The sequence below is a fragment of the Trachypithecus francoisi genome, unplaced genomic scaffold (assembly GCF_009764315.1).
Source record: "Trachypithecus francoisi isolate TF-2019V2 unplaced genomic scaffold, Tfra_2.0 Contig01579, whole genome shotgun sequence".
Taxonomy (NCBI): Eukaryota; Metazoa; Chordata; class Mammalia; order Primates; family Cercopithecidae; genus Trachypithecus; species Trachypithecus francoisi.
The window spans coordinates 26849244-26875081 of record NW_022681442.1 but is presented as its reverse complement, the minus strand read 5'-3'; the positions used below and the strand labels follow the sequence as shown (position 1 = coordinate 26875081).

General features: G+C 46.4%; 1 protein-coding gene across 1 annotated transcript in view; it reads left to right on the top strand.

Moving 5' to 3' along the window:
* The first annotated feature begins 2717 nt into the window (after window positions 1–2717).
* The window catches only part of SORCS3 (sortilin related VPS10 domain containing receptor 3), a 616841-nt gene continuing 593720 nt past the window's right edge, over window positions 2718–25838 (top strand). The window contains exon 1 of the mRNA XM_033183483.1: window positions 2718–3564. Within this exon, the coding sequence (XP_033039374.1) occupies window positions 2938–3564 (627 nt within the window). The 5' untranslated portion in view covers window positions 2718–2937. The remainder of the gene's footprint in view (window positions 3565–25838) is intronic.

Sequence of the window (25838 nt, the reverse complement as noted above, 5' to 3'; positions counted from 1 at the left end):
CTAAAAGCATATGTCAAATTGCAAAAAGTCCAGCAGTGAGGAAGAGGATACTGTGGGTACTGGGAGAAGTTTGGGCACCAGAGAAGGCTAATGGGGACTCGGGAAGCACGGGGTTGGAGGCAAGGATTTTCAGGCAAAGGGTGAAGGAGGGAGAGGCTGAAGGTGGAAGGAGAAGACTATAATTGATGGGAGCAAGGCCAAGAAAACTGGTGCAGGAGGCATGTGAAAATGTCACACCTGCGGGAGTCTTTCCTTTTTTGTTTGTTTTCAAACAAAAGCTTTTTAGCTATATCTCCTCAAGCCCATCCCAAGGATCCAACTCTACCCGGGTTCCATCTGTGTAGGGCCTTCTTCAGACAGGAGGGAGAGGGAGGCACACAGCGTCTGCCTCTTTTGCACCCGACTGCTCCTGCTCGGAGGCCGCGGGAAGCTGCGGGGACTGGATGGTGCACCTCCCCCGTGCGCACAGGGCTTGGGAGACCGCACTTCTCCGGGGCTGTGTGAGCCTCGGGTCCCTCTTATACTGTGGCACCTCCGCCCAGAACCTGAAGAAAAGAGCAGCACCGCGTCCCTCCCGAACTCCGAGCCTCGGCTCGGGCTGCAGCACCGGGCCTCCTCCGGCAGGGGCGCTGGGAACCCGCGGATGGCCGGCTCTCGTCCAGCGTCCGGTCCCGCGCCCACCTGGGTCTGCGGCGCTGGAACTTTTCTTGGGACTTGCCCGCTACGCCCTGTCTTTGGAAACCCACAGATGCCAGGACCGCCCCATTCTGGGCCGGACGTTGTCGCTGGCTTGGTTCTTTGGCCCAGCCTCACCCCGCTGCTAATTGCCATTTTGGCACCGGGTGGAAAACCAAGTTCAAGAGGGCGGGGGCTCTGGGGAATCGCTGGATGTCTTCTTCCTTGGCCAGGTTAGATTCTCAGGCGCCTCTTCTGCCTCCTCCATCCCTCTTGGCTCTTACCTGGAGCCCTTTCGCCTCCTCTCCTATCTCCCTCTTCCTTTTGCACCACTCTCTCGCCCCTTTTCTCCTTCACCTTGTCTTTCCTCTCTTCTCCCTCTCCCCCTTTTCCCTCTGTTTTCTCCTTCATTCCTTCCTCTCACCTTTCTTCCCTCTCCGCGCATTCCCCTCCCTCTCGCTCCTCTTTAACCATCTTCTAGAGAGGAGGAACTCTTTACTCCTGAAGCGGAAGAGCAGAGCTGGAGGCTGTCTCTCTCCCTAAGCCTCCTCCCTCCTGCCTGCTCCTTTCTTAATAGCTCCTCCTCCAGCTCCTCTGGTCTGACTTTTCAACCCCTTGAAATCCCAGGGGCTTCTCGGAGGCGGCGGGCTACACCACATGTCCTGGGGCCTGTAAACCGCAGCTGGAGGTCGTCTTTGGGTTTAGCTCACTTCCCTTCAGCCCACGCAAAGTCTCTATCTTCCTACGGTCACGAAGGGTCTCAGCTGCATCAAGCGCGCAGGCTACACTCCTGCAGTGGCGGACTGGGGACCAGATAAGCCCACACGGCTGCGGCCCGAGTACCCTCTTAACTGGCGGCCGACACTTTGAAACAATTGAGTCCGTTCAGAAACGGACTGGGGAAAGTGAGGGCACGACCTCAAAATCCCAGGCAGCAAAATGAAGTCTGGATCTTCCTTGTAGGAGCAGACATCTCGAATACTCTCTCGCCCCACCTCTGGCCGGGAGGTCCGGGCAAGGAGCGTCCCTCAACCGAGATCTGGCAAGTCCCCCTCGATCCCACCGGGGCCTTCCGCCTCTCTTCCCTCGTCCCCTAGGAGGCTTTATCAGGTTCTAACCCCTAGTAGTGGGGGCCGTGGGTGCTCTGGGAGCCAAGAGGAAGGGGCTGCTGAGAGCAGCCTGCCTAGTTCTCAGCATTGCCTCTTTGACCACTCGCAGGCTCCTGGAAATGCAAACACAGCCCGTGCGTGATCCGCGTGTCCCCAAAGCCCGAGCGCACACCTCCTGCCTCCGCCCCACTTGCCATCGCTCACACTAACAAGCACACATGCTCGTGCAAACGCGCACACACGGAACCGCGCGCCCCCTCACACCCAGCCGCGCTCCCGGCCCGGCTCAGCCAGGTGCCCCCACGCGGCAGCGCCGGGTCTGCCCGCTAGCCCCCTGCGAAGACCTCGCCTCACGCCCGCCCGCCTGCGCGCACGCACGCGCACGCACGCATTCTCCGCGCCCCCGCGCGGGGGCGCAGGCCTCGGGTGGCGGGGTTTGGCTGGGAGCCGGCCGGGCCAGGGAGCCGCGAGCAGAGTCCCGGGTGCATCCCAGGCTTGGCTTCTGTGCGCAGCCTCCCCGTGCGGAGGCACCTGGCTCCCCCTTGGCTCTAGAACGCGAACAGTTGGCGTTGAGCACACAACTCCTCCTCCCTCTCCCCCGAGACCCCTGTACCCTCCCCGCGCGCCATCTCCCGCCCCTTATAACAGGCCCGGAGAGTAAACCCCCAAACGCGTCCAGAAGCGGCTCCCAACTCTTCGCCGGGAGCACGTTGGAGCCTGGATTTCGTAGAGACTCGGGATTGGAGTCTATTGCCGGCCTCTCCTGGATCCGGCTTGATTTTCATATTTTAAGAAGATTTTCTTATTACCTTTGATTACTCCTTTTAACGAAATTTCTGGAGGAGCTCAGTAGGGAAGATTGGTGGGAATCTGATTTTAAGAAAGAAAGCACCGAAGGGGCAATTATTAATTTTCCTCGGGTTTGGAATCACCCTCTGGACGAGAGAGCGGGCGAGCGGGAGCTAGGTGGGAAGAGTGGAGAGGATCGGCGAGGCGCGCCAGCCGGAGCCACCTCCTTCCCGGCCGCCCCCTCCCCACTCCCCCTACACACACTCGCTCGCTCGCTTGCCGGCGCGCGCACACCCCCCGCGCCGGACCCGCACCTCGGCGGGCGCCACACACTCGGCAGCCGGAGCAGCGGTACCGCAGCGGGATGGAGGCGGCGCGCACTGAGCGCCCCGCAGGCTGGCCGGGGGCGCCGCTTGTCCGGACGGGGCTCCTACTCCTGTCGACGTGGGTCCTGGCCGGCGCCGAGATCACTTGGGACGCGACAGGCGGTCCCGGGCGCCCGGCAGCCCCGGCTTCGCGGCCACCGGCGTTGTCTCCACTCTCGCCGCGGGCAGTGGCAAGCCAGTGGCCGGAGGAGCTGGCGACGGCGCGGAGAGCCGGCGTGCTGGGGCGCCGGGCCGGACCAGAGCTGCTGCCCCAGCAGGGCGGTGGCAGAGGCGGTGAGATGCAGGTGGAAGCCGGAGGGACGTCGCCGGCAGGCGAGCGGCGGGACTGGGGCATCCCAGCTCCTGGCAAGCTTGGCGGCGCGAGGAGGAGTCGCCGGGCGCAGCCCCCAAGCACCCCGGAGCGCGGGGACGCCCGGGCTACTGCTCCGGCCGATGGTTCCAGAGGAAGCCCTTCCCTGGCCAAGGGTTCCCGGGAGGAGGTGAAGGCGCCGCGGGCTGGGGGGTCGGCGGCTGAAGACCTCCGGCTGCCCAGCACCTCCTTCGCGCTGACCGGGGACTCGGCCCACAACCAAGCCATGGTGCACTGGTCCGGACACAACAGCAGCGTGAGTACCCACCCGGCGGCGGGTCCGCCTGCTTCCTGACACTGAAGCGGAATGGGGGGGTGGGGGGGTCGGGAGCGAGGGACAGATAGTTGCTCGGGGTCGAGGCGGGGGACGCCTCGACTTTTCGAGATAACAGGTTTGTCCGATTCCCCCCACGCCCCCAACAGGTTAACGGAGTTTGTTGTTAGACGCTGTGTGCGTTTGTTTACTGGAGACCCTAGGCTTCGGGCCGCCGGGAGGGGAGATGAGGAAGGGGCTTCTTAAAGATGAGTAGGGGAGGGATCTATGCTCACTTTCTCCCATACTTGGCTTGGAGGGTCAGTTTTCCTGTTTGCGGGGTACTTGAATTCTTGGATGAGAAAAAGGGCTGACTTGGGGCGGGAGCCTCCGAACAGACCGATTCCTGCGACTGCCCGGGCTCCCCCACCCACCCCCCCACGCCCGTCACGCGAAAGGCAACCCGGGAAGCCATTCGGACTCCCAGCCTCCTGCTCGCCTCGGGGTCGCTGCTCTCCACTCCAGGCGCGCAGTCCTTGAGCCCAGGAGGGAGGCTCCGCCAAGCCGGCCCCAAGACTTGGCCTTCTGTTAACCCCGGTTGCTCCTTCAAAGCCCAGGGAGCGGCCCTGGAAAGCCGTAGCAGAGGCCGTAAAAAAAGTTTAAAGCATGAAACAAAATTCCACACCCATCCAGCGCCCATGCCACATCGCTCGCCCTCACGCACGCACAGACACACGGAAGTCGCTGAGCAGAAAACTCTGGCCTTCACCACTGCATTCTGCGCCACAAACGGCTCCCTGAGCGGAGTTGGGTCCCTGAGCTTCCTGCACACCTCACCGCCCGCTTTTCCCCGCCATCGGGTTCTCCCGGACAAGGATGTACCGAGAGGTGGCGCCGTTGAGCCCGCTCTGGCAGACTCCGGCGTTCCGGACTGGGCGCCCGACTGAGTATCGCGCCTGCCCGCCAGGCAGCAGCAGCGGCTCGCAGCGCGTGCCCGGAGGGGCTCCCCCTACTTCGCCGGCACCCAGCGCTGTGCAGCCAAGCAAAGAAAAGGCGGGTGACAGGTTCCCACCATCTTCCCCGCTTCCCTCCCTCCCGCGGTCCCTACTTCAGCCAGATTTGGAAAATCCTTTCCTCTTCTCTGGCTCAATGGTTCAGATCAGAACCTGGCGTTGGGTAGGGTGCACGCTCCAGGCAGAGGATGACGGGTGTCTGTACAAGCAGCCTTGGGGAATTGATTTGATAGGAACTCACTCCGCAACTCCCTGCCGTTTTGTGTTTCTCTTCATGACAGATGTTTGACAAGATTTCTCTGGGAAATTTTTGCCTTATTTTAACAGAGCCTGGGGTGTCCAGGATTGGGTATCTAATAAGAGGAAAGCGAGGGGTCCGCAGAAGGTAGCACATAAGCAATACCAAAGTGCAGATTTCTTGGTTTCTAATGATGCATAGCGCGGCAGCCCAGTCTGGGTAGCCGATGCTGGGCTTGAAGGACCAGTGGAGTCCAGCTCCAGAGGGGTGCAGTGGCGGGCTTCATCTGCCTTGGATGGAGACCCCCGCAGCCTCGGGCTGACAGATCTGGCGAGAGGGGTGCCTTTGCAGGGCTAGGTGATTGAAGACTTCTAAGTCCTTTCCAAGAGGACTTGGATATGTATGTGCTGTGCTGACAGCAGGGGTTGTGAATCCTAACTTCATTTTAGTTTGATTATTTGTGTGTGTGTGTGTGTGTGTGTTGAGGTTCTTACTTGGTGAGGAGGATGGATAGGATGTGTGTAAGTAAATATATCCTAGGAAGAGGAGGATGTAATGTCTTCACATCTGTGGCTTTACTACTGCCACATTAGGACAATATAAATTCACCCTCCCTGAAGAGTTTTTCTGTGTCTCTGCTTTTAAGGATTATTTTTGAGTATTTACAAAGCCTCTGAAGATGGGACTTTAGAGAAAATGCTTCCTGCAAGTAGCAGTTAACTGTGCATGACCTTCTTTGCTCATCTTCAAAGCAGCTGTGCAGCAGAAGAGGTGAGGGGCAGGTCTGGCCCGTGCTTCCTGGGGAAATGACTCTTCAGTCAAATGATGGCCAACAGGGCTTGGGTACTGGAGCAGTTGGGCTTGGAGTCCTTGGTGACAGCAATGAGATTGGACAATGTATGAACAGCCCCCAGGGACTTATTGGTTGTGCTCTTGGCCAGCCTTACTGCTCATGCAAGAGCACCACAGGTGGATGTAGGGCCACACGCTGTCTTCTCTCTCCGTTCTAGGGAAGAACTGCCCCTTTAGCCCTTAGGCTGGACCTGTCTCTTCTGACCACATTTTGTAGGCAATACCAGAGAGACATCCTTGATTATCAGGTCTGTGAGCCTCTGCAAAGAAGATGGAGAAGCATACTCACATGGCCCTGTCTTTGAGACTTTAAGGAAATCTCCTGGTGAGTCACTGGGAAACCAGTTTCAGCAACATTTACCCAGTTGGTTTTTCTCCTGTCCCCCTTTCCTGATGGCAGGAAAAGAAGGTGTTGTAAATAAAAGCCAGGGTGAAGAGTGATGGGGATGAGGATGCTTTGGAAAGATCCCTTCATCATTGGTTTCAAAGTGGAGGGAGATGTCCATAAAACAGAGAACATGGGGGCTAGCTCCAGGCTCTTCTGACATGGGAAGAGAATTTTATCTTTTCTTCTGGCTTCTGGCGTATTAGACATGTCCTTCTTCAGGAGGCCACCAGTTTAATTTTTAACACAATGAGGGTTTCCTTGCTCTTCTTCCAAGTGTCTCTGATGCACCTGATTACTTGATATGAGTTCCCTTTTGGGGAAAGTTTTCAGTAACCCTATGAAATTGAAAATTGAACTCCATTCTGACCGAGTTTACAGTCAGGGATGCAGGGTCGGACATGTAGGAGAAGGGCCTTCAGCCCACGCCATTGGTCCAGTGTGTGCCCCAGGTGGTTGAGGGTACAGGAGGAGACCTTTGACCAAGGCTTGGGGTGGGTATTTGCCTTGGTCCCAGGACTGAGAAGAGATGGCTTTAGGGGCGAAAGAGAAGGAGTGCAGCTGGCTTTGGGCAAAGGAATCAGGAGGGCATGGGGCCTGGGCACCACCTCTGACCATGTTGCCTGCCAGGTGCTCTGGCTGGAAAGTGGGTGGACTTGGCCTTGGAGCCTTTACTCTGGAGGAGTGATTTGCTATTTTTTTTCTCCAGTTGCCTCCAGCTGGAATCCTGGTGATTAATGGGTTAGAGAGTGTTTCACAAACACCCAGAGGGAGCCCAGTCCCCGTGGCTTATGGGGAAACAGAAAAACACATTATTCTGTCCTTTTTCTTCAAATGAGAGAAGAAGCCTCCCTGCTTGCTCAGTGAGTTGGCAAATGACTCTGGAGAGTGGAAAGTTGTGAAGGCACAGTCCACTTCTCCACACCCCCTCCTCCTTGGATTAACCCTTCATGCCCCCCACCCCGCATTCCTGGTGCTGAGGTGAAAACACTGCATCTGCCCTAACGTTGGTCCTCATTTCCTTCCAGTAGCGCACTCGAAGTGGTAGTGATTTGCAGGCTGCTGCCCCTGCAGCGTATCTGCTTGGAATACTTGCCGGGTAGTTCTCAATTAATGTGCCCAACACTGCATCTTGGTGAAGAGAAATGGGGAGATGCTGATATTTCTAGGCCCTCCCAGATCACTCTGCCCTGAGCATACTAGTAGGTATAACACACAGATTCTCCCAGGCAGGATTTCCTACCCTTAACTAATTCAGCTGGACTGTATTCTAAAATATTTACTCCTAATGTGCAAAATAGTGACAGATTTGATCAGATTAATTGTATTTCACTCACTGGATCATCTAATTGTGGCTCCAAACAGATTTTTCAAATAGCTTTTGGCTGGATTGCCTTGTCTTCATCGTCCCTGCTCACAGTTCCTGTGTCACAATATCTTAATGCATTCTGCCTTCTCGGAGGCTTAATAAAGAAGCCTGCCACAGAAGCCATTCTTCAGGGTTTTGCCAAAAAAATCTGTTTTCAATTAATATTACAAGGGGAAACCATGTCAGTTGAGATGTAGCTGGGAAATGCATGGGGACATAATGGCACTAATTGCTCCTGGTCATTGTTTGTCTGAGGGGCGGTGAGGAGAGGAGGAACTGGGCACAGCTATTTATCTGCTCTGTGATTTCTCTGATGGCTGGATTACAGGGTGTGATTTCCTTCTCAGATCCTTCAGTGATTTCCAAGGTGAGCAGAAGTTGCAGACTCCTTAATTGGGAGGCCTGACTTAATGATTACAGAAATGCAGTGGCTGGAACTTGCTTTGTAGTTGGCAAAGAAGGAATGCTGGGAAGTGGCTTCTCCAGTGGTGTTGGATTTAAGGGAAGGGGAGTTGGTGACTCCAGTGGCAGGAAGACTCAGTGGACAGAAGGGAAAATTGCTTTTTCCTTGGGCTGTGTAAATCTATTGTCAGTGAAGGAATCCTGGAACTGGATGATCTGTGGGCCCTGAATTATCTCATAAGGAGCAGAGAGGTGTGACAAAGCAGACACTCTGTGATAGGAAGATTTGGCTGGAGACCAGTGGTTTATCCAAGGCTAGGTGCAGATTGGCTAAGTCACTTAAGGCCTGTGGCTTGACCCACCTGTTGATTTCCCGCTTTCTGCCTTCTTTTGGCCTCTTGGTTGGCTTGAACACTTCCCTTACAGGGAGAAAATGTCAAAGGATGATTCTGCAGTAAGTTTGGGGGAGAAAAGAGGCCTTGTGGAGGAGGAGGTGGGAAATACAGAATGTGAGGGCTTAGTGGGTCACTCGGCAGTTCTGGTAAGTAGAACTGGCTTTGTGGGTTGGATCGAATTTGGCTAAGTTTGTTCTGGTGTTGTGGGTAACTGGGAAAAGGCTCGGATAGGGCTCTAACTTTGTTGGTAGTCAGTGGAGATGAGGGAGCTTTGCCTTACACATGGTTGGCACTTGATAATGTTTGACTGAGTGAATGAAAGACAGTCTCAAGTCTCATCAAGCAGAGATGATAAAGGAATTAGAAATTGTTGTTGCCTGGGAGAGCAATGATTTCAGAACTTGACAGCTGCTATAGCCAGGAGTGTTTCATCCAGTGTGTCTACATTCTGGCTTGAGGACCTTTGGTTTCTTGAATTCAAATCCAGAGTCCATTAGCCTGGCATTCAAGGCTATGTATGTCCTGGGTCTACTTCTCCAACTTTGGGTTTGACTCTTCCCTGATTAACTCCTGCATTCTGGCCAGGGCAGAGTCTTCATTGTCCCAAGCACCTTGAGGTCTCCTCCACTTGAGGTACCTTTCTTTCTTGATGAGAGGGCACCTGTTATTCATAGCTCAGTTCAACATTCAGACTCAGTGGCTCTATGAAACGTTCCTTAGAAGCATTTATTTCTCTTCCCCTACTTGTTTATAGAATTTACAGAATGCACTACACATTTGATCATATTTAGTTTAGTACTTACTTTAGTTTTATATTATTTGGTGAGTGTTTTGAGGGTAAGAGCTGAAATAATTAAAACAGTACCCCCTCCCTCCAATCACCATCAAGTGTGAGTTCTGTTCTTCTCATCCATGCCTGGCAGCATGTGCCGTAGGGTAGTACATAGCTCAGTAATACTGAACTCATCTGGGGAGTTGGACTGTGACTTAGCTGCAGGGTAAGAGGAGAGGAAAGACCATTTTGCCCTAAGATAACTAACAGGTTAACACCGTCTCTTAATGACACTGAGTTTATACAGCTGGTGTATTGTTTCATATATACATGTTAACATAAGATTCAGAGGGATCTCTACGCTACTTAGTAAGAGGATAGAAATAAGGACTAGTTAATAATCCTGGCTTCTCATGCACTTCAGAGATCAGATGGACACTCCCGTAAGACATTCATCAATTTTCTGAGTTTTTCCTGTGTATGTGGCATTGTCCTAGAAACTGTGGGGTTGGTAGAAGTGTGATAGAGGGGATACAAAGAAGGATGAGACAACATTTGCCTCATGGTCCTGCCAACATGCTTTGGATGTGTGAGTGCTCTTCTGTAAAGTTAAATAATACGTGACAGCAAGACAGATGCCATGGGGTGACATGTGGTTAATTGTCAAGTGATTGTTTCAGGTTATGAGCTCACAGAAGAGAGGACCCCTATGGGACATAGTACAGGAATTTTAGACTTACAGAATGTCAAGACTGGAAGTGCACTTGCGAATTGTCTTCCTCAAATCACTCAGGATAGAGATGAGGATGTGATACTCAGACAGAAACATGGCAGCCTACCTTGGATCCCACTTATTTTTTTTTTCTCTTGGAAGAGCCATCCCCTCTTCACACCCATTTTTCTCCTTTCTTCTCATGTTAACAGAGCATTTTCCCTCTAAGAAGATTTGTGTGTTTTCACTCTGGTGAGGTGCCCATTTTATGGGTAGGGTAGACTGAGGCCCTAGGATGGATATAATATGAGGCTAGTCAGATAGATTTAGGAATAGATTCTTTCCTTCTGTTCTGGGGCCATGCTCTATAGCCACCCTGCCCACCCACTGTGGTGGCTGCAGACAATGAATAACAAGCTAGTTAATGTTGGACAAGCTGTATCTTACTAACCGTTGATAATGGGAGCCTCTTGTGAGTCACCTTGTTATTTGAGTTAGTGAGTAATTCAAGCCTGGTTACATCACAACCAGGAACATTTTTCTCATTTACTTTGATCGGCGTAGTTTGGATTTAATTATTTATGGAAATGCTGTTGTTTATAGTACACTAATAAATGTTCTATAGTAAATTTGGAAAAAATAATGGAATTTAAGACCTCAGGATTGCACAAATTGCTGTCTGGTATTGAATGCATGCAGGGAAGCAGAGGAAGCCATCCCTGCTTGGTTGAGATGACAGGGACCTGCAGCAGAGTAGGGCCAGCAGGGTTATTGCTCAGTAAAACTGTGCCCTTGACTAAGTAGGGGACTGTTACTTGGCATACGTCAGAAAGAGAAAAAAACCTTCTTTAGGGGAAAAACTGGAAATAAAGCTATGTAGAATAATCAAGGATTCTAATGAGGTTGTAGGATTATTTAGTATGGGTATATGGTACAACTTGTGTGAATTCATATTTGTGGAGAGATTTCATCCTGAATGCAGTCCTCTTTCGGATTTGTTGAGAACGGATAGACTGGGAGCCTGAAACAGGCCACATACTAAATAAGATCATGGATTGTGCAGCCAGGTGCCTGACTTCAAGTCCTCCCTCTGTTTCTTAATAGCTGTGTGACATTGGGCAAGTTGTTACCCTTTCTGCTGTTTCTTCATGTGAAAAAAGGGGGTGAAGATATGGTATCTCTCACCTTGGGCTGTTGTAAGAATTAAGTGAGATTGTACAGGGTAAAGTGCTTAAAAGAAGTGCCTGACCCATTTGTAGCAAGCACTCAAGATACTTTTAGTTTAGTTGTTATTTTTATACCTGGAAGGGGCCTTCCTTTAATTTTCAGATGGAAATGTTGAAGCAAAGGTAGAAGGCACTTGCTCAGAGTTTCCTAGTGAGCCGATGGCAAGGCCTTGGCTAGAACCCAGTTCTCATCAAGATGCTCATTTCAACCACCTCCCATAGTTCATGCTCCCAGTCACATGAGTCTTTGCCATGTCTATCATTTATGTCGTGCTAAAGTAGATGTTGAAAAAGATCTAGAAGTGAATAACTGGGTACCTGGATTCTTGAAATTCATAGTCAGAATTTGTAATAGAAACAGAATCATATTAGTTAGATGATTACACTAATAAGCTATGAATAAGGTTAACATTATTTCAGGGCTTTTATTGCATGGAGAGTTAAGGGATCCAGAAAGATGAAGAGTAGCTTCTCTCAGATTGGGCATCCATGATACAACTCATAGCTAATCAAGGGAGGCTTCTTGAGGGAAGTGAGTAAAGTGTGTAGCTTCTAGAACATTGGAGATCACTGGATTGCTGGGGCTGGTTGGCAAGCAGATCCCATTGTGCCAAAGACTCATCTGTGCCAAAGTCATGGGCTAGACCTCGATGTTCATTTTTCCTCTCCTCTTCTGTATGTGTGCCTGTTGTGAGATGGGCATATCACATGGATTGGAGCTATCTCTAGAATATCTGCAGCCTGTTCCTCAGTATTATCACACTGGTACAATCCACTGATTACTTTGTGGTGATCTATACCCATAGAGTTGCAGGCTTGACTTCCCTTTTTGCCTTCACCCTATGTACCAAGAATGAAACCTGAGAGCCCTACGTAGACACTAGAGGGAGCGTTGCCCTGGGAAAGAAGTGAAAATAAATAGTATGAAATAATGAGACAATGCTGTACCAAGAATTGTTCTGAAGAAGGGAAGATGAAAAGTAGCCTGTAAGTGAATTGTGTAGGGGTTGTATGATGACCCATAGATGAATAATCAGTTGGCAGCAGGGCAGTTTTCAATCCTGGGGGGCTGATCATTCAGCCTCTTCCTACAGAAAAAAGGGGAGTAGATACAAACATGTTCATTCAGCAAGTAGATACTCAGACCATTAATGACTGAACTAACACTCTACAAATAGATTCAGCTGGAAGTGATGCTTAGGCTGGGTTCTCCCATCTCTTCTGTATTTCCTTCCTTTTTGCTTCCTTGTTCTCTTGTATCTGGTGGTTAGTCAATAGGTGCTTATTGAGTTGAACAGAATAAATACTTGCTTAAATACTTAAAAGTGCCTGGATAAAGAACAAGTGTCTTGGGGATGGAGAAGTGTCTGGCCTGCTGTTGCTGGCCTGGGGTCTGCACCCTGGGACATTGCAGCTGTCTCTCACAGGCTCTCAGGTCCCACATGCCTGACTCATCCTCCCAAAAGCCTTTTTGACATCTATGGTGAGGTAGGCATTTTCTCATTCAGATGGTTAGAATCAGTTTAAAGATTACACTGCTGCATAAGAAATAAACTTTTTCTTTTAAAAATCTGTTCTCAGTGGGAGATGAAGAACAATTACCGAGTTGAACATTTTCAAGACTAGAAAAATAGCTCAAGCTGCCATATCTGAACGTGATTACACATAGTGGGGGAACTTGTCTACATTAAGAGTTCTGAGACAATGAAGCTGGTGACACAGAGAAACTTGTTTTCCAGAGTGGTGGTGGAAGAGGAGGGTGTCCTTAGCGGTGAAACAGTTGTTTATCTCACTGTGTTGCTTTCAGTGTTATTCATGCTTGAAAGCAAACTTTTGTTTGAAAGATTTCTTAAAACTCTAAAACATCTTTTCTGTCATGAGAAGGTCCCTAAGCAACAACAACCTTGAACAAGTCTCTAAGCCTTAGTTTTGCTGGCTGTAAAATGATGATAATACTGGTCTTGCAGGATTGTTGTGAATCTTAGAGATGATGCCTATAAAGGGCCTAGCATAATAGCCTATTTTAACATAAGAACGTTAACTTGTGTAATTCCAGTACTTTGGGAGGCTGAGGCGGGCAGATCACTTGAGGTCAGGAGTTCAAGACCAGCCTGGCCAACATAGTGAAACCTCCAGGCTCTACTCAAAAAACAAAAACAAACAAACAAACAAAAAACAAAAATTAGCTGGGCGTGGTGGCACATCCCTTTAATCCCAGCTATATGGGAGGCTAAGGCTAAAGAATCTCTTGAACCCAGGAGGCAGGGGTTGCAGTGAGCCGAGATGGTGCCACTGCATTCCCCAGCCTGGGTGACAGAGTCAGACTCTCAAAAAAAAAGAATGTTAATTCTCATTTGGAGATCTGTTGGTACTCTACTCATATTCTGGGGTGTTCCTTTGCTCTGCATGCTGGCCTGATTTCTAACCACCAGCACCAGGGACTGTTTGCCCAATAGCTTTCCCTGGCCACTGTAGCTTGCTTTGATCACACAAGGCAAGGAAGAGTCAAGGAATTAATGCCTGTGAGGGAGCAGGGAGCAGCCACTACCAATGACTGGTGGGAGCTGATGGATAAATATCCAGCCCCCTTGACCACTGGGGTTGGCTAACTCTGAGACATGTTTCTTTCATGGTCTCCCAGAGCTCCCCGTGGGATTAAACCCCAGTTTTAAATGTGTGTGTGTGTGTGTGTTTTTAAATGGGTGCATTATTAGTAAGGAGAGAGCCTGCAAGTATGATTTAAAAAATGGAAAGTGCTTCTTTCAAGCATGCCTAGATTTGGTCTTACTTCAAGCAGATGTGTTTTCATTCATTCTTTCACTCATTCATTCAGTATTTTTTTTTGCTTGGTATGATGTCAGTTCAGTTATTTGAATTTTCTGGGATTCGGTTTCTTCACCTGTAAAATGAAAAAGTTGCAAAAATTGCTGCAGCCCATCTCACCTCAAAGTAGATATGATATTAGGTCAGTCATTTCTTGATGGGTGAAATGGGGACAATCCTATTTGCTCCCTTTATGTCACAGTTAAAAAATGAGATGGTGCACATGGAAGCATTTTGTAAAGAATAGGGGGTGGTATGAACTCAAGTTGTTAGTTTACCTCACCTCTCCTTCATTCCCTTAAGGAGCTACAGACCCTTTGACAACAGATTTGAGACCAGATACAGCTCTTGCTGCCTTCTGCCTTCTCTCAGTACAAATGAACACTTCCATTAACATGCATGCCGTGGTAGTAAAAACCCCAAGATTCTTATTCCAGGCATGATGTACAATTTATTTCAAGTCACACCTGATATAATAAAATTCTCAGATGGGAGTGTAATTTGGATGTTTTAAAAAAACATTTGCCCCAGGTCGTGACCTGTATTGATTGTTCTGCCTTACTCTTTTCAGATCATGTGAAGTATTTAGAGAGCACCTACTATATGCCTAGTGAGGCAGCATGTGCAAAAAAATCTATGTGATGCAGCCCGGACACCCAAAATAACTTACAGTTTTGTGTGTGGTAAACATGTTGGATGGCTATTGCAGGGAACAGTGAGATAGCATAAGACGTGTGCTAATGGAGCATGCTTAGGAAATAACTTGAACGTAATCAAGACCACAGTGAATGGAAATTAATGAAAGTGTTAAAAAATTCTGGTTGTTTTTATTATCTGCAACAAAATCTACTAGCGCAATAAGAAATAGATGTCGTACTCTATCACCAAACGTGGGTCACTTGACAAGGAGTGTCCTAAGCTTTGAGGTCAAATAGATTACCTGCTGTTCTGACAATTGTTCAGAATTCTGCCATGTCAGTGTGGGGTATAAATTTCTTATAGAGAACTCTGTTTTACCTTGTGTTTCTACTTGTTTTATTTTCTTTATAGGAACATAAAGAATATGCTATTTCACCATAGTACTATGATATTCCAACTTTTTAGTTGTATTATTATTAGATATTCTAATTTGTACTGATTTCTTTCTTTCTAGGCCTGTTTCCCTTCTGTCATCTTGAGATTTCTATTTATTTTACTCTTGGATTAGTGCCTCCGTTTTTTGGATTCCATTCCTCTGTTGTGGGCTGCTTTTCATTTTTCTGTGGCATATCCTCAAGTAATCTTTTTCAGAGAATACATGGGAATGTCTTGGTTTATACTTCTTGTCCTGACAGAATGTGAGTAGAAGTTATTTTGACTCTCAAAAGATCCTGGCTTAGATAATGAATCATATGGTCACCCAGTGCTTGGGAGATATTAATGCTTTAAAAAGATTTTTAATTTAAAAAATGTTTTGTGAGTACATAGTAGGCATGTATATTGATGGGGTACATGAGATGTTTTGATACAGATATGCATTGCATAATAATCACATCATGGAAGATGGGATATCTGTTCATTCAAGCACTTATCATTTGTGTTAGAAATCATCCAGATTATACTCTTTTAGTTATTTTAAAATGTACAATTAAATTATTATTGACTGTAGTCACTCTTTTGTGCTGTCAAATACTAGGCCTTATTCATTCGTTTTATTTTTTGTACCCATTAATAATCCCCACCTCCCCCTCTCCCCCCACGCCTCTGGTAATCATTCTTCTACTCTATGTCCATAGGTTCAGTTGTTTTCATTTTTAGACCCCACAAATAAGTAAGAACATGCCATGTGTGTCTTTTGGTGCCTGGCTTATTTCACTTAACATAATAACCTCTACTTCCATCCATGTTGTTGCAAATGACTGAATTTCATTTGTTTTTATGGCTGAATAGTACTCCACTGTGTATATGTACCACATTTTCTTTATCCATTCATCTGTTGATGGACAGTTAGGTTGCTTCCAAATCTTGGCTATTGTGAATAGTGCTGCAACAAACATGGGAGTGCAGATATTTCTTTGATATATTGATTTCTTTTGTTTTGACTGTATACCCAGCAGTGGGATTGCTGGATTGTATAATAGCTCTATTTTTAGTTTTTTGAGGAACCTCCAAACTGTTCTCCATACTAGTTGTACTAATTTACATTCCCACCAACAGTGTACAAGTGTTCTCCATTTCCTCACCAGCATTTGTTATTGCCTGTCTTTTGGATATAAGCCATTTTATTTGGGGTGAGGTGATATGTTATTGTAGTTTTGATTTGCATTTCTCTGATGATCAGGAGATCCACTTTTAAAAAAGATTCTTGGCATGTTTAAAATTTTGTTTTACTCTCACATTGGCTTGGTGGTTCATCTGGATAGAGAAATCTAGGGTCAAAGAAAGTTTTTCTTGGATTTGGGAAGTACTTAGGTTACTTGATGATTTTGTATCATGTGCTATTTTGGCATTATATGTGTCTCCCCTTTTACTCATGGACTGATGAAGGTGGGAAAAGGAGGTACATAACATAAGATACCTGTGACTTTGTTCAAATTAGTGATGTGCAACCCTTGAGGAAGCCCGATGCATTAAAACTGGATTTACGCAAAATCGGTAGTATAAGGTGGGGGATTATACACTCTGCAGGGCCATTTGCTGTTGATACTTGTTATCCAAATACTTTCAGTATAAAACTCAACCAAAAGAAGTAGTTTTAGGCAGGGTGTGGTGGCTTATGCCTGTAATCCCAGCACTTTGGGAGGCTGAGGCAGGTAGATCACCTGAGGTTGGGAGTTTGACACCAGCCTGGCCAACATGGTGAAACTTTGTCTTTAGTAAAAATTCAAAAAATTAGCCAGGTGTGGTGGCACACACCTGTAGTCCCCGCTACTTGGGAGGCTGAGGCAGGAGAATCACTTGAACTGGGGAGGTGGAATTTCCAGTGAGCAGAGATCGCATCACTGCACTCCAGCTTGGGTAACAGAACTCCGTCTCAAAAAAAAAAAAAAAAAAAAATGGAGTTGTTTTATTTATTCAATTTTAGCTTCGGTGGTACATGTGAAGGTTTGTTATGTAGGTAAACTCATTTCATGGGGGCTTGTTGTACAGATTATTTTGTCATCCAGGTATTTAAGCCTAGTACTCAATAGTTATTTTTTCTGCTCCTCTTGCTTCTCCCATCCTCCACTTTCAAATAGTCCCCAGGGTCTGTTGTTCCTCCCTTTGTGTTCATGAGTTCTCATCATTTAGCTCCCACTTATAAGTGAGGACATGTGGTATTTTATTTCTGTAAAATATGGTACATATACACCATGGAATACTATGTAGCCATAAAGACAAATGAGTTCTTGTCTTTTGCAGGAACATGGATGGAGCTGGAGGCTATCATCATTATCCTTAGTTACTTTTTATTTAAAAAAATTTAAAATCATTTTTTAAAACCACAGCTATAGCCAATTGATACGATTTGGAGCTGTGTTCTTGTGCAAATCTCATGTTACATTGTAATCCACATTGTTGGAGGTGGGGCATGGTGGGAGGTGATTGGATCGTGGAGACAGATTTCTCATGAGTGATTGGTTTGGCACCATCCTCTTGGTACTATCCTTGTGATAGTGAGTGAGTTCTCGTAAGATCTGGTTGGTTAAAAGTGTGCAGTGCCTGCTGCCCCTACCCTGCCTTGCTCCTGCTCCTGCCATGTAAGACATCTGTTCTCCCTTTGTCTTCTGCCATGATTGGAAGTTTCTTGAGGTCTCCCCACAAGCATAAGCTAATATGTTTCCTGTATAGCCTGCAGAACCATGAGCCAATTAAACCTCTTTTATTAAATATAAAATACACAGTCCTAGATATTTCTTTATAGCAATGTGAGAATGGACTAACACATCAATATTCAATACATATTTGTGGCATCCTCTTTATGTGCCAGGTGCTGTTGGATTCTGAGTCTGTAATGGTCAGCAGTTCTCTGGTTGAGAGGTGCATGTTAACACTAGGGACATTTAACCTAGGAAGGGCAAAGAGGGAGAAGCAGATGAGTTGAGATTGCAAAGATGTACAGGGTGGATTAGGTGCAGAGGAGAGGGAGGCAGGAAGGAGCAAGGTATTTGAAGGGGAAAGGAAGGACAGCGTGGCTGGAGCAGAGGAAGTTGGGGAAGGTGAGAGATGAGATGGAGCTAGACAGGCAGGCATGGGCAGGACTAAGCAAAGGTTTAGTTCTTTATTCTAATAGCAAAGGGATGGCCTGGCATGGTGGCTCGTGCCTGTAATTCTAGCACTTTAGGAGGCTGAGGAGGGCACATCCCCTGAGCCCAGGAGTTTGAGAGGCAACATGGAGAAACTCTGTCCCTACAAAAAATACACACACACACACAAAATTAGCTGGGCATGGTGGCATGTACTTGTGGTCTCAGCTACTCAGGTGGCTGAGGCTGAGGTGGGAGGATCACTTGAGCCCAGGAGGTTGAGGCTGCAGTGAACTGTGATCATGCCACTGCATTCTAACCTGGATGACAGAGTGAGACCTTGTCGAAGAAGAAAAAGAAAAAAAGCAAAGAGGTAAGCCATGAAAAGGTTTATAGTAAGAGAATGATAAAATTAAATGTACATTTAAAAACCACTCTCATGACCCTGCGGGTTAGAGGAAAAAAAGGATGAATGCTAAGAGGATGTAGCTGAAGAGGGTGATGGCTTGGATGGTGACAGTCGGGGTAGGTAAGAAGGAGTCCACTGAAGAAATATTTGGCCAATGTAGTTGATTGTGTTGTTAGCTCCAATTCTTCACTTGTCTTTATAACTCCCTTTGTATGGGACCTTTGCAGTGTCCTCTCTTGTGAGTGGGATCTTTTTCCCCATCTTCTAACTTTTGGTTTGACCTTGTGACTTGCTTTGGCCAATAGAGAGGTGGAAGTGATAGCGTGCAAGTTTCAAGCTTAGTTATCAAGAAGCATGTGTGTTTCTACCTGTTGTCTTGTGCCTTTGGGGTGGCCATGAGAAAAACATGGCCTACTGGTCTCAGGAGTAGGATGAGAGACAACTAGTACACAGCCATTCCCAGCCAAGCCCAGGCTACATCAGCCCAGCCCAGCCAGGACCAGTAGAACCGCCTAGCTGAGCCCAGTTATGATCAGCCAACCCCCAGCTGCCCGGAATAGTTCTGAGAATAAGTAATTGATTGTTGTGAGAATAAGTGATTGAGATTTAGGTGGTTTATTTTGCAGCATTTTTGCAGCAGGTAAAATCAATAGAACTTGAGAGGTTGGATGTAGCAAATTTGTGGGAACATAATTACAGTGTAAAGTGAGGTTCACCTATATTTTGAGATCATTAGCCTCTTACATACATGCTCAGGGATGGACTTAGGAGTGTTTTTCTGGTGGTTGCCTGCCCCTTGCCTCTCTTTACAATTCATGGTTTCTTTTTCTGGAGCTGAATGAGGTAGGCCAGATTTATAGTCCAAAAGAATTAATTGTGTACTCTTTTTCCTTCCCATTCTCCTTCTGGCAGGCTAATCAGATTCCAGCAGAGCCTGAGAGATGAGTAATCCTCAGTTCCCTCAATAGGGGTCTTCAGACCCTAACATTTAGTGTATTCTTGTTGGAGTTGAAATCAATGTTAGCTCTAACTGTGAAGATGGAATTTCACTTGAAGGGGTGAGAAATACAGTACCAGGGATTTTCCTGGTTTTGACTGATTATTTAAAATATATTAGTTCTGGTAAAATATTTAGCTTTTAAACAACAAATTTAATATAGGGAGTTGTATTTTATTTATTAATGGAAGTTGCAGGGAGATTGGTAGGAGTTGTGCTAAAGTGCACTGTTGTGATTTTGCAAAGTATAGTAATTACTGTAATATTTTGTTGAATTATTAATATCCACTATGCCTACAGGAACATAAGCTTCTGCAGTCAAATTCATTTTAAAATTGCCTTTCTCCCTTCTGGTTTTGTTTTGTGTTTTCTTTCTTACGCACTTACTAATTTTTAAAGAAATGGGGTGGGGCAGTGTTAATTATATTGTATGAAACACTGTTGTCACGTGCTAACTGAATATATGCTTCTTCCAAGCTTGTTTGCAGTGGCAGATTGAGGGATGCTGAAAGAATCATGTCTGAGGAGAAAGGGCTCATCTGTGTGTTTTTTTCAGGAGCTGAGATGAGGAGAGAAAAATAGCAGAGAGGTCACATGTATGCACATGAGTATTACGTCTGCATGCTTCTAAGCAGAGCTGGTCCTACCTGTAGATGAAGTTGGTAGGTGTTTCATATGTGATGAAATAGCACAAGTCTCCTTTTTTTTTGAGATAGAGTTCGCTTTTGTTGCTCAGGCTGGAGTATGCAATGGCATGATCTTGGCTCACTTTGTATTTTGTATTTTTAGTATAGACAGTATTTCATCATGTTGGCCAGGGTGGTCTCGAACCCCAGACTTCAGGTGATCCACTGACCTTGGCCTCCCAAAGTGGTGGGATTACAGGTGTGAGCCACAGCACCTGGCCTCAAGTCCCCTTTCTTAATTGCTTTGACAGTGATTACTTAGTGTCTATTATGTGCTCAAATGAGATTATTGTGGATGATGATGATGATGATGATGGTGATGGTGATGGTGATAATGGTGATAGCTTGCAGTTGTTACCTGAATGGGCTCATGCTGCAATAGGACTCTGGATGGAGTGCAGGGTTATACATAAGCACTTTTTTTTTTTTTGGTTGTGGCTAAACTGAAATTGGAGGACTAGCCTTCATATGAATATCTGCCAGTTTTACGAAATGGTGTAAGTCAGTCAACATCTGAGACTCAAGTTTCCTCATCTGTGTAATAGTTGCAAGGATCAAAATAAAATAATGTATTTGAAAGGGCATTATAAACTATAAATGTACAGGTATTTTTAAGGGAATATCATTGTAATTAAACTGTAGAAGAAGTTGCTTATACTCATGTTGTGATTTTGAGGGGGAGCAAGGAGGACTTTTTGCTTGATTTTATTTTTTCCTTTCCAGAATCTTCACAATTAGAGGACCATTCTTCATGTTGAACATTGTTCCCTCTAAGGCCCTCTTAAAATACAAATAATTCAGAGACAATATTTAGAGCTGGAAAGAACACATAATGACCTAACTACATCTTTTTTCTGACATAGAAAATGTGGGCAAGAGAGATTGTACAGTGCCCAGATTCACCCAGATAGTAGAAACGCCCGCACCAGTGTCCAGTTCTCTGACTTTTAGTCCAGTGCTCTTTCTGTAACACTCGGATGCCCATTAGTATTCCATTAAGCTTTTAGTCCAGAGAATTTCTTCCCAGAATGTAGCCTTGGGAAGAATAAATTAGGTGACTAGTGGGGAGACATCAGGTTTGGGATCCCTTTCGGTAGAAGAGTAGTGCTTGAGTCGCAAGGACCTGACCTTGAATCTTAGCTCCACCTCTGACTAGGTAGCTGTGACTTGGGCAAGTTACTTTTCTGAGACCTACTTCTCTCCTTTATAAAATCAGGATATAATCCCATTTTGCCTGGTCTTTGTGCGGATTTAGTGAGTTTAAAGTGCTTGCCAAGGTGCCTGCCCTGTGGTAGAAGATACTCTAAAATGAGTAGGAAATGGTTATTGTTAGGTAAGAGGTCCTGGGGATTAGCTTGATCTCGCTCACGGTTGGTCTGCCTTCTGCCAGCCATTCTTTCAACCGCCTGTGAGGGTGTGTGTTCTTTAAGAGGAGAGGAAGCTGCACCCTCCAACATTGCTGGTTCCCTTCCCCAGGATGGAGGAGGGAGGACTCTCTGAAAGGCCCCTGCAGAGATGCCTGCACAGTGGGGGACGCTCCTGCACTGGCCTGAGGATGAGCTGAGATTTAGCAATAGCCCTTCGTTTCTCTTTTTTCTCAGAACGAAGCAGCTCCTGCCTCATTTAAATTTCCTTTAAAGGAGCTGAGGATGATAGAAGGGGGGAGATGTGCATCTTCAAAGAATGGCAGGTGACTCCAATAATGAGACAAATCAAAGCACCTGCATCTATAGCTGCATGTTGCTGTGTCTTAGGTGGCTCTGCTTCTTATTTTAAGTTACTGAGGTGGCTTCCTGAAAAGTGGGCTTCAGTTTTTTACCTGAGAGTTTATTATCCTGCTCCTAACTGTCCATCCTGCCTATCTGTGAGCTGGGTAGGACCTACTGTTTCTAGTGAACTTATAGCAAGTAAAGCATGACCACCTATAGGTTAACATTTAGGTAGAGGAGGAACTTCCAGGCACAGAAGAAAATAGGAAACACCGCAGAGTCTGAGTCTCTTCTCAGGTAGGGCGGCTGGGTCACCCTTTACCTGAAATAAAATAAGAGCAAGGGATGGGGGGACGTGAGCTCCTGTGGCCCTCCCCTCCCCTCTACCCAGCACCCTCCACTTTCCTAGGTCTTTCTGATCTAGGGAAAATGGTGTAATACCGGTCCTTTACATCTTCACTTTTTTTTTTTTCCGAGCCTTTCACATTTTAAACTTGATATCCTAATGGTGAATGAGCTGGGGATGGTTTGGAAAGGTGTTTTAGGGATGGTGACTCTTGAAATCAGAGCCTGCACTATTTGCTCAATTTTTCCAATTTTTAGGGCTGGCATCAGGGAGAGATAGGCCAGTCCAGACATCTTTCTGGTCCAGAGATGCCTATTTCCTGTCTGACGCATGGTTGAGCCTCAAAAGACTCCCATGAGAGGAGAGCCATGGGCTCTGGCCAAAGACTGGCTCTTCTCTATGTGTTGGTCAAGTACTTACAATGATGGATTTTTCTTGATTTAAGCGGAGGGGCAATTGGGGAGAGCTTTGCTCTGTACCTTTTTTCCTCTTCAATTTTTAAAAATTTATTTAAAATATATATGACATAAAATTTGCCATTTGAATCATTTTTACTGCTACAACCCAGTGCATTAATTACATTCACATTGTTATGCAACTATCACCACTATGTTTCTAAAACCTTTTCGTTGTCCAAAGAGAAACTCGAGAACCACTTAAACAACAACTTCCTCTTGCTCTGTTCTTCACACAGTTAAATTCCGTTCTTCAGCATCTGAGCAAATATGGGGATTTCTAGTTTATTCCCCTCTTCTGCCTTCTCCTGTCCCATCTCTAACCATTTTCTCTTCTTTCTTCCCAGAACAGGGGCCCATGGAGTTGAGAATGAGGATGAGTCTTGTAATATTCAGGGATAAGAAATAGGGGAGTACTTTTCATCTCCCCCTTGACAGCTATGTTATTTATTTATAAAGATAATCTACCTGCTGTCACCCAGAGAAAGATACGTGTCTTGCTCCACTACCCTAACTTGCTCTCTTGAAGCAGGGATGGGTAATGCCAAATTATCTGCTCCTTGACCATCATGGGCATCCTAGCAATCAGTGACATACCTCAACAGGTGAGCTGCCCTTGTCCAGTGCAGTCTTGACATTGTGACTTAGTCTTGGCTAAGCCTTTTTAAGAGGAGACTTGCTTGTACATAGCTGAGATCAAACACACTTCATAGTTGAGTTGTTATTGCCTATATATTTATTAATATCATTGTTATTTAAGGTAGTATGATTTGGGAATGATATGATAGATACATATCATCCTGCAATAAGTAGTTTTTTAAATATCTTGAACAGATTCGTAATTGCACTTCAGTACTGTGATTGATGATATACAAGAAACAGTTCATACTTGATCTTGGCCTTCTGGGAACTTGAAATCTAAGAGAAGTATGTGTAGGTGGAAGGATGGAAATCCAAATCAATATTGGAATCAAAAGTGAAGCCTCTGGGGATGGGATCTAGCATTTACTGAAGGTCTGCTATGTGCTGGGTGCCAGTCTTGGGTGCTTTGTGGCATCTCATTTTCCCCTCATAACTTTGTGAGTTGGAGGTTATTATTATCTCTCTTTAATAGATGAGAAAACCGATGAAGAGAAGTTAGATTACCAAGCTCACACTGCTAATAAGCTTCAGAGTGGGTAATGAAGTAGAGGAAAATACAAATGTAAGGTAGTTGAGTCTGCTGTGTTATTGATGTCAAAATCAGGATATTACAGTTTGTGAGTGCAGATAGGCTGCGAGAATCAGAGCAAAAGGGTGGGAGAAGGTAAAGACATCAGCTTTTATTTCATTTTAAAATCATATAATTTTACAAAAATAATAGACAATTAGGGTACTCTTACCGTGTGCCAAACACTGAGCTGTAACCTTTGCATTCAGCATCTCGTTTAATCTTCATGGTGACTTGATGAAGTTTCTACTGTTATGAGCCACATTGTAAAGATGAGTAAATAAAAGCATGGTGGAGCTCAATACCTGGCCCAGGTCACAAAGCTGGTGAGTGACAGAACTGCAAGCTCCACGTGGACCATCTGACTTGAGAGCTCCTCCCTTGATGAGTTACAGAGCCCACTTCTCCAATTCATACCAGCAAGGGAAGCAAGGCCTCAGCAATACCAGGTTGAACTGCTGACCTCATGAGGGCTAAGATGGGTTTTCAACTCCTGGGCCTTTTTTCAATTAAACTGGCACGTTCTTTTCTAGAAGCCTCATTGAATATTTGTACTTAAGCTCTGGTGTTTGCAGGCAAAGAGCAAGATGAGTAAAGCCTTGGAGGTGAGAAGTAATAGGGTGTTTTGGGGAACTAGGAGAGGCAAGAAGAGATAGGACCAGATCACAGAGGCAAACTTGCACGTTAAATTTGTAGGCACTGGGAACGCTTAGTAATTTTGAGCAAGGGAAACATGTAATTAGCAATGGCATCAATTGTCCTCAAAACACCACAAAATCCATTCTTCCTACTTCATGGGAGGAAAAAGAAAGGCTCAGAGAGGCTGAGTTTTTGCCTGGAGTCACTCAGCAACTGTTAGTGGAAGGAGCAGCAGAAGCCCACACTGCTGTCTCTCCTTCCAGCTTTGGGAGCTGCCAGCTGCCTTCCTTTCACTCTGCCTGTTCCCTTCCCACCTCTTGCCCGCTCCCTCCTGGCACAGTGGAGTCCTCTCCATCATTAGAGCAGCCAGTGGGGTTCTGTTGTAATTAAAGGAAGCCAACAGGGAGAAGCAAAGCAGAGCAAGGGAAAAAAGCAACCACCAACACCACACAAACTCCCTAACAACTGCTGTCTATCGCCTTTCATGGGCACTTGCTTGCTTTAAATACAGCAGAGGGAAACCCCATAGGATGGTGTGGGAAAGCAGGTTATTAAGTTGCCTTCAGACTGGCAGAGTGGGGATTTACTCCTTTTTTTGTCCTCCCTACCCTGCAGTGCAAAACTGATCAAATATTAAAAGTTGAAAGAGACTTCGAAGGCCATTTAGTTCAACTTCTCCTCCTAGGCAGGGCTTCCTCCACTGCTTTCCTCTCTCTGCACAGCATCTCTGATATGTTGTTATGTGGTGGCTCCCTTGCTCCCCAGCTCCCCACATTTTCTGGATCAAAGTTCGGGTAGGGATGGGAAGACATTTTCACTAGCAAAATACTGGTCACACAAGCCTGTTGTCATTTACGGCAATGACTTCAGAAATGTCTAATTAATTCATTTATCCAATTAGCCTCTTGCTCTCTGAAGTGCTTTTTCTTGGTTGCTGAGCAACTAGGACACACTTTGAACACATCCATGCTGCTGCTGAATGAACCAGGAGCTTTTTCCTTCACCCTGGCAGCCCTCACTCCTCTTTCTTCTTTTATTTTTCTGATGCACAGTAAAGAACATCTCCATCATCCCCCAGCCTTCTCGCCTTCCCCTGGCCTCTCTGAATGTGCATGCTGCCTGCCTTAACACATTTCCAAAGGTAATTTTTATGCCAGGCATTTGTCATGGACAAGGAGAATGACAGGATATACGGGCACACAGAGATGCCTTTGTAAAATAATGAAATTATCTGGGCTCAGGCATGACTTGGGAAGAGCTCTGCTGGCTGTTGGGGGAGGTGGGATGACGGCTGGCTAAGGGTAGGCTCAGACGCCTTGGGGAAGAGGATGCAGTCTGTCTTGGGGTGACGTTGCATTAAGTGTAGCTTGACTAGGCAGCAGTTCCATCTGTCTTTACAGTGTGTCCTTCATGGGGGAATTGTCAGCCATCCCC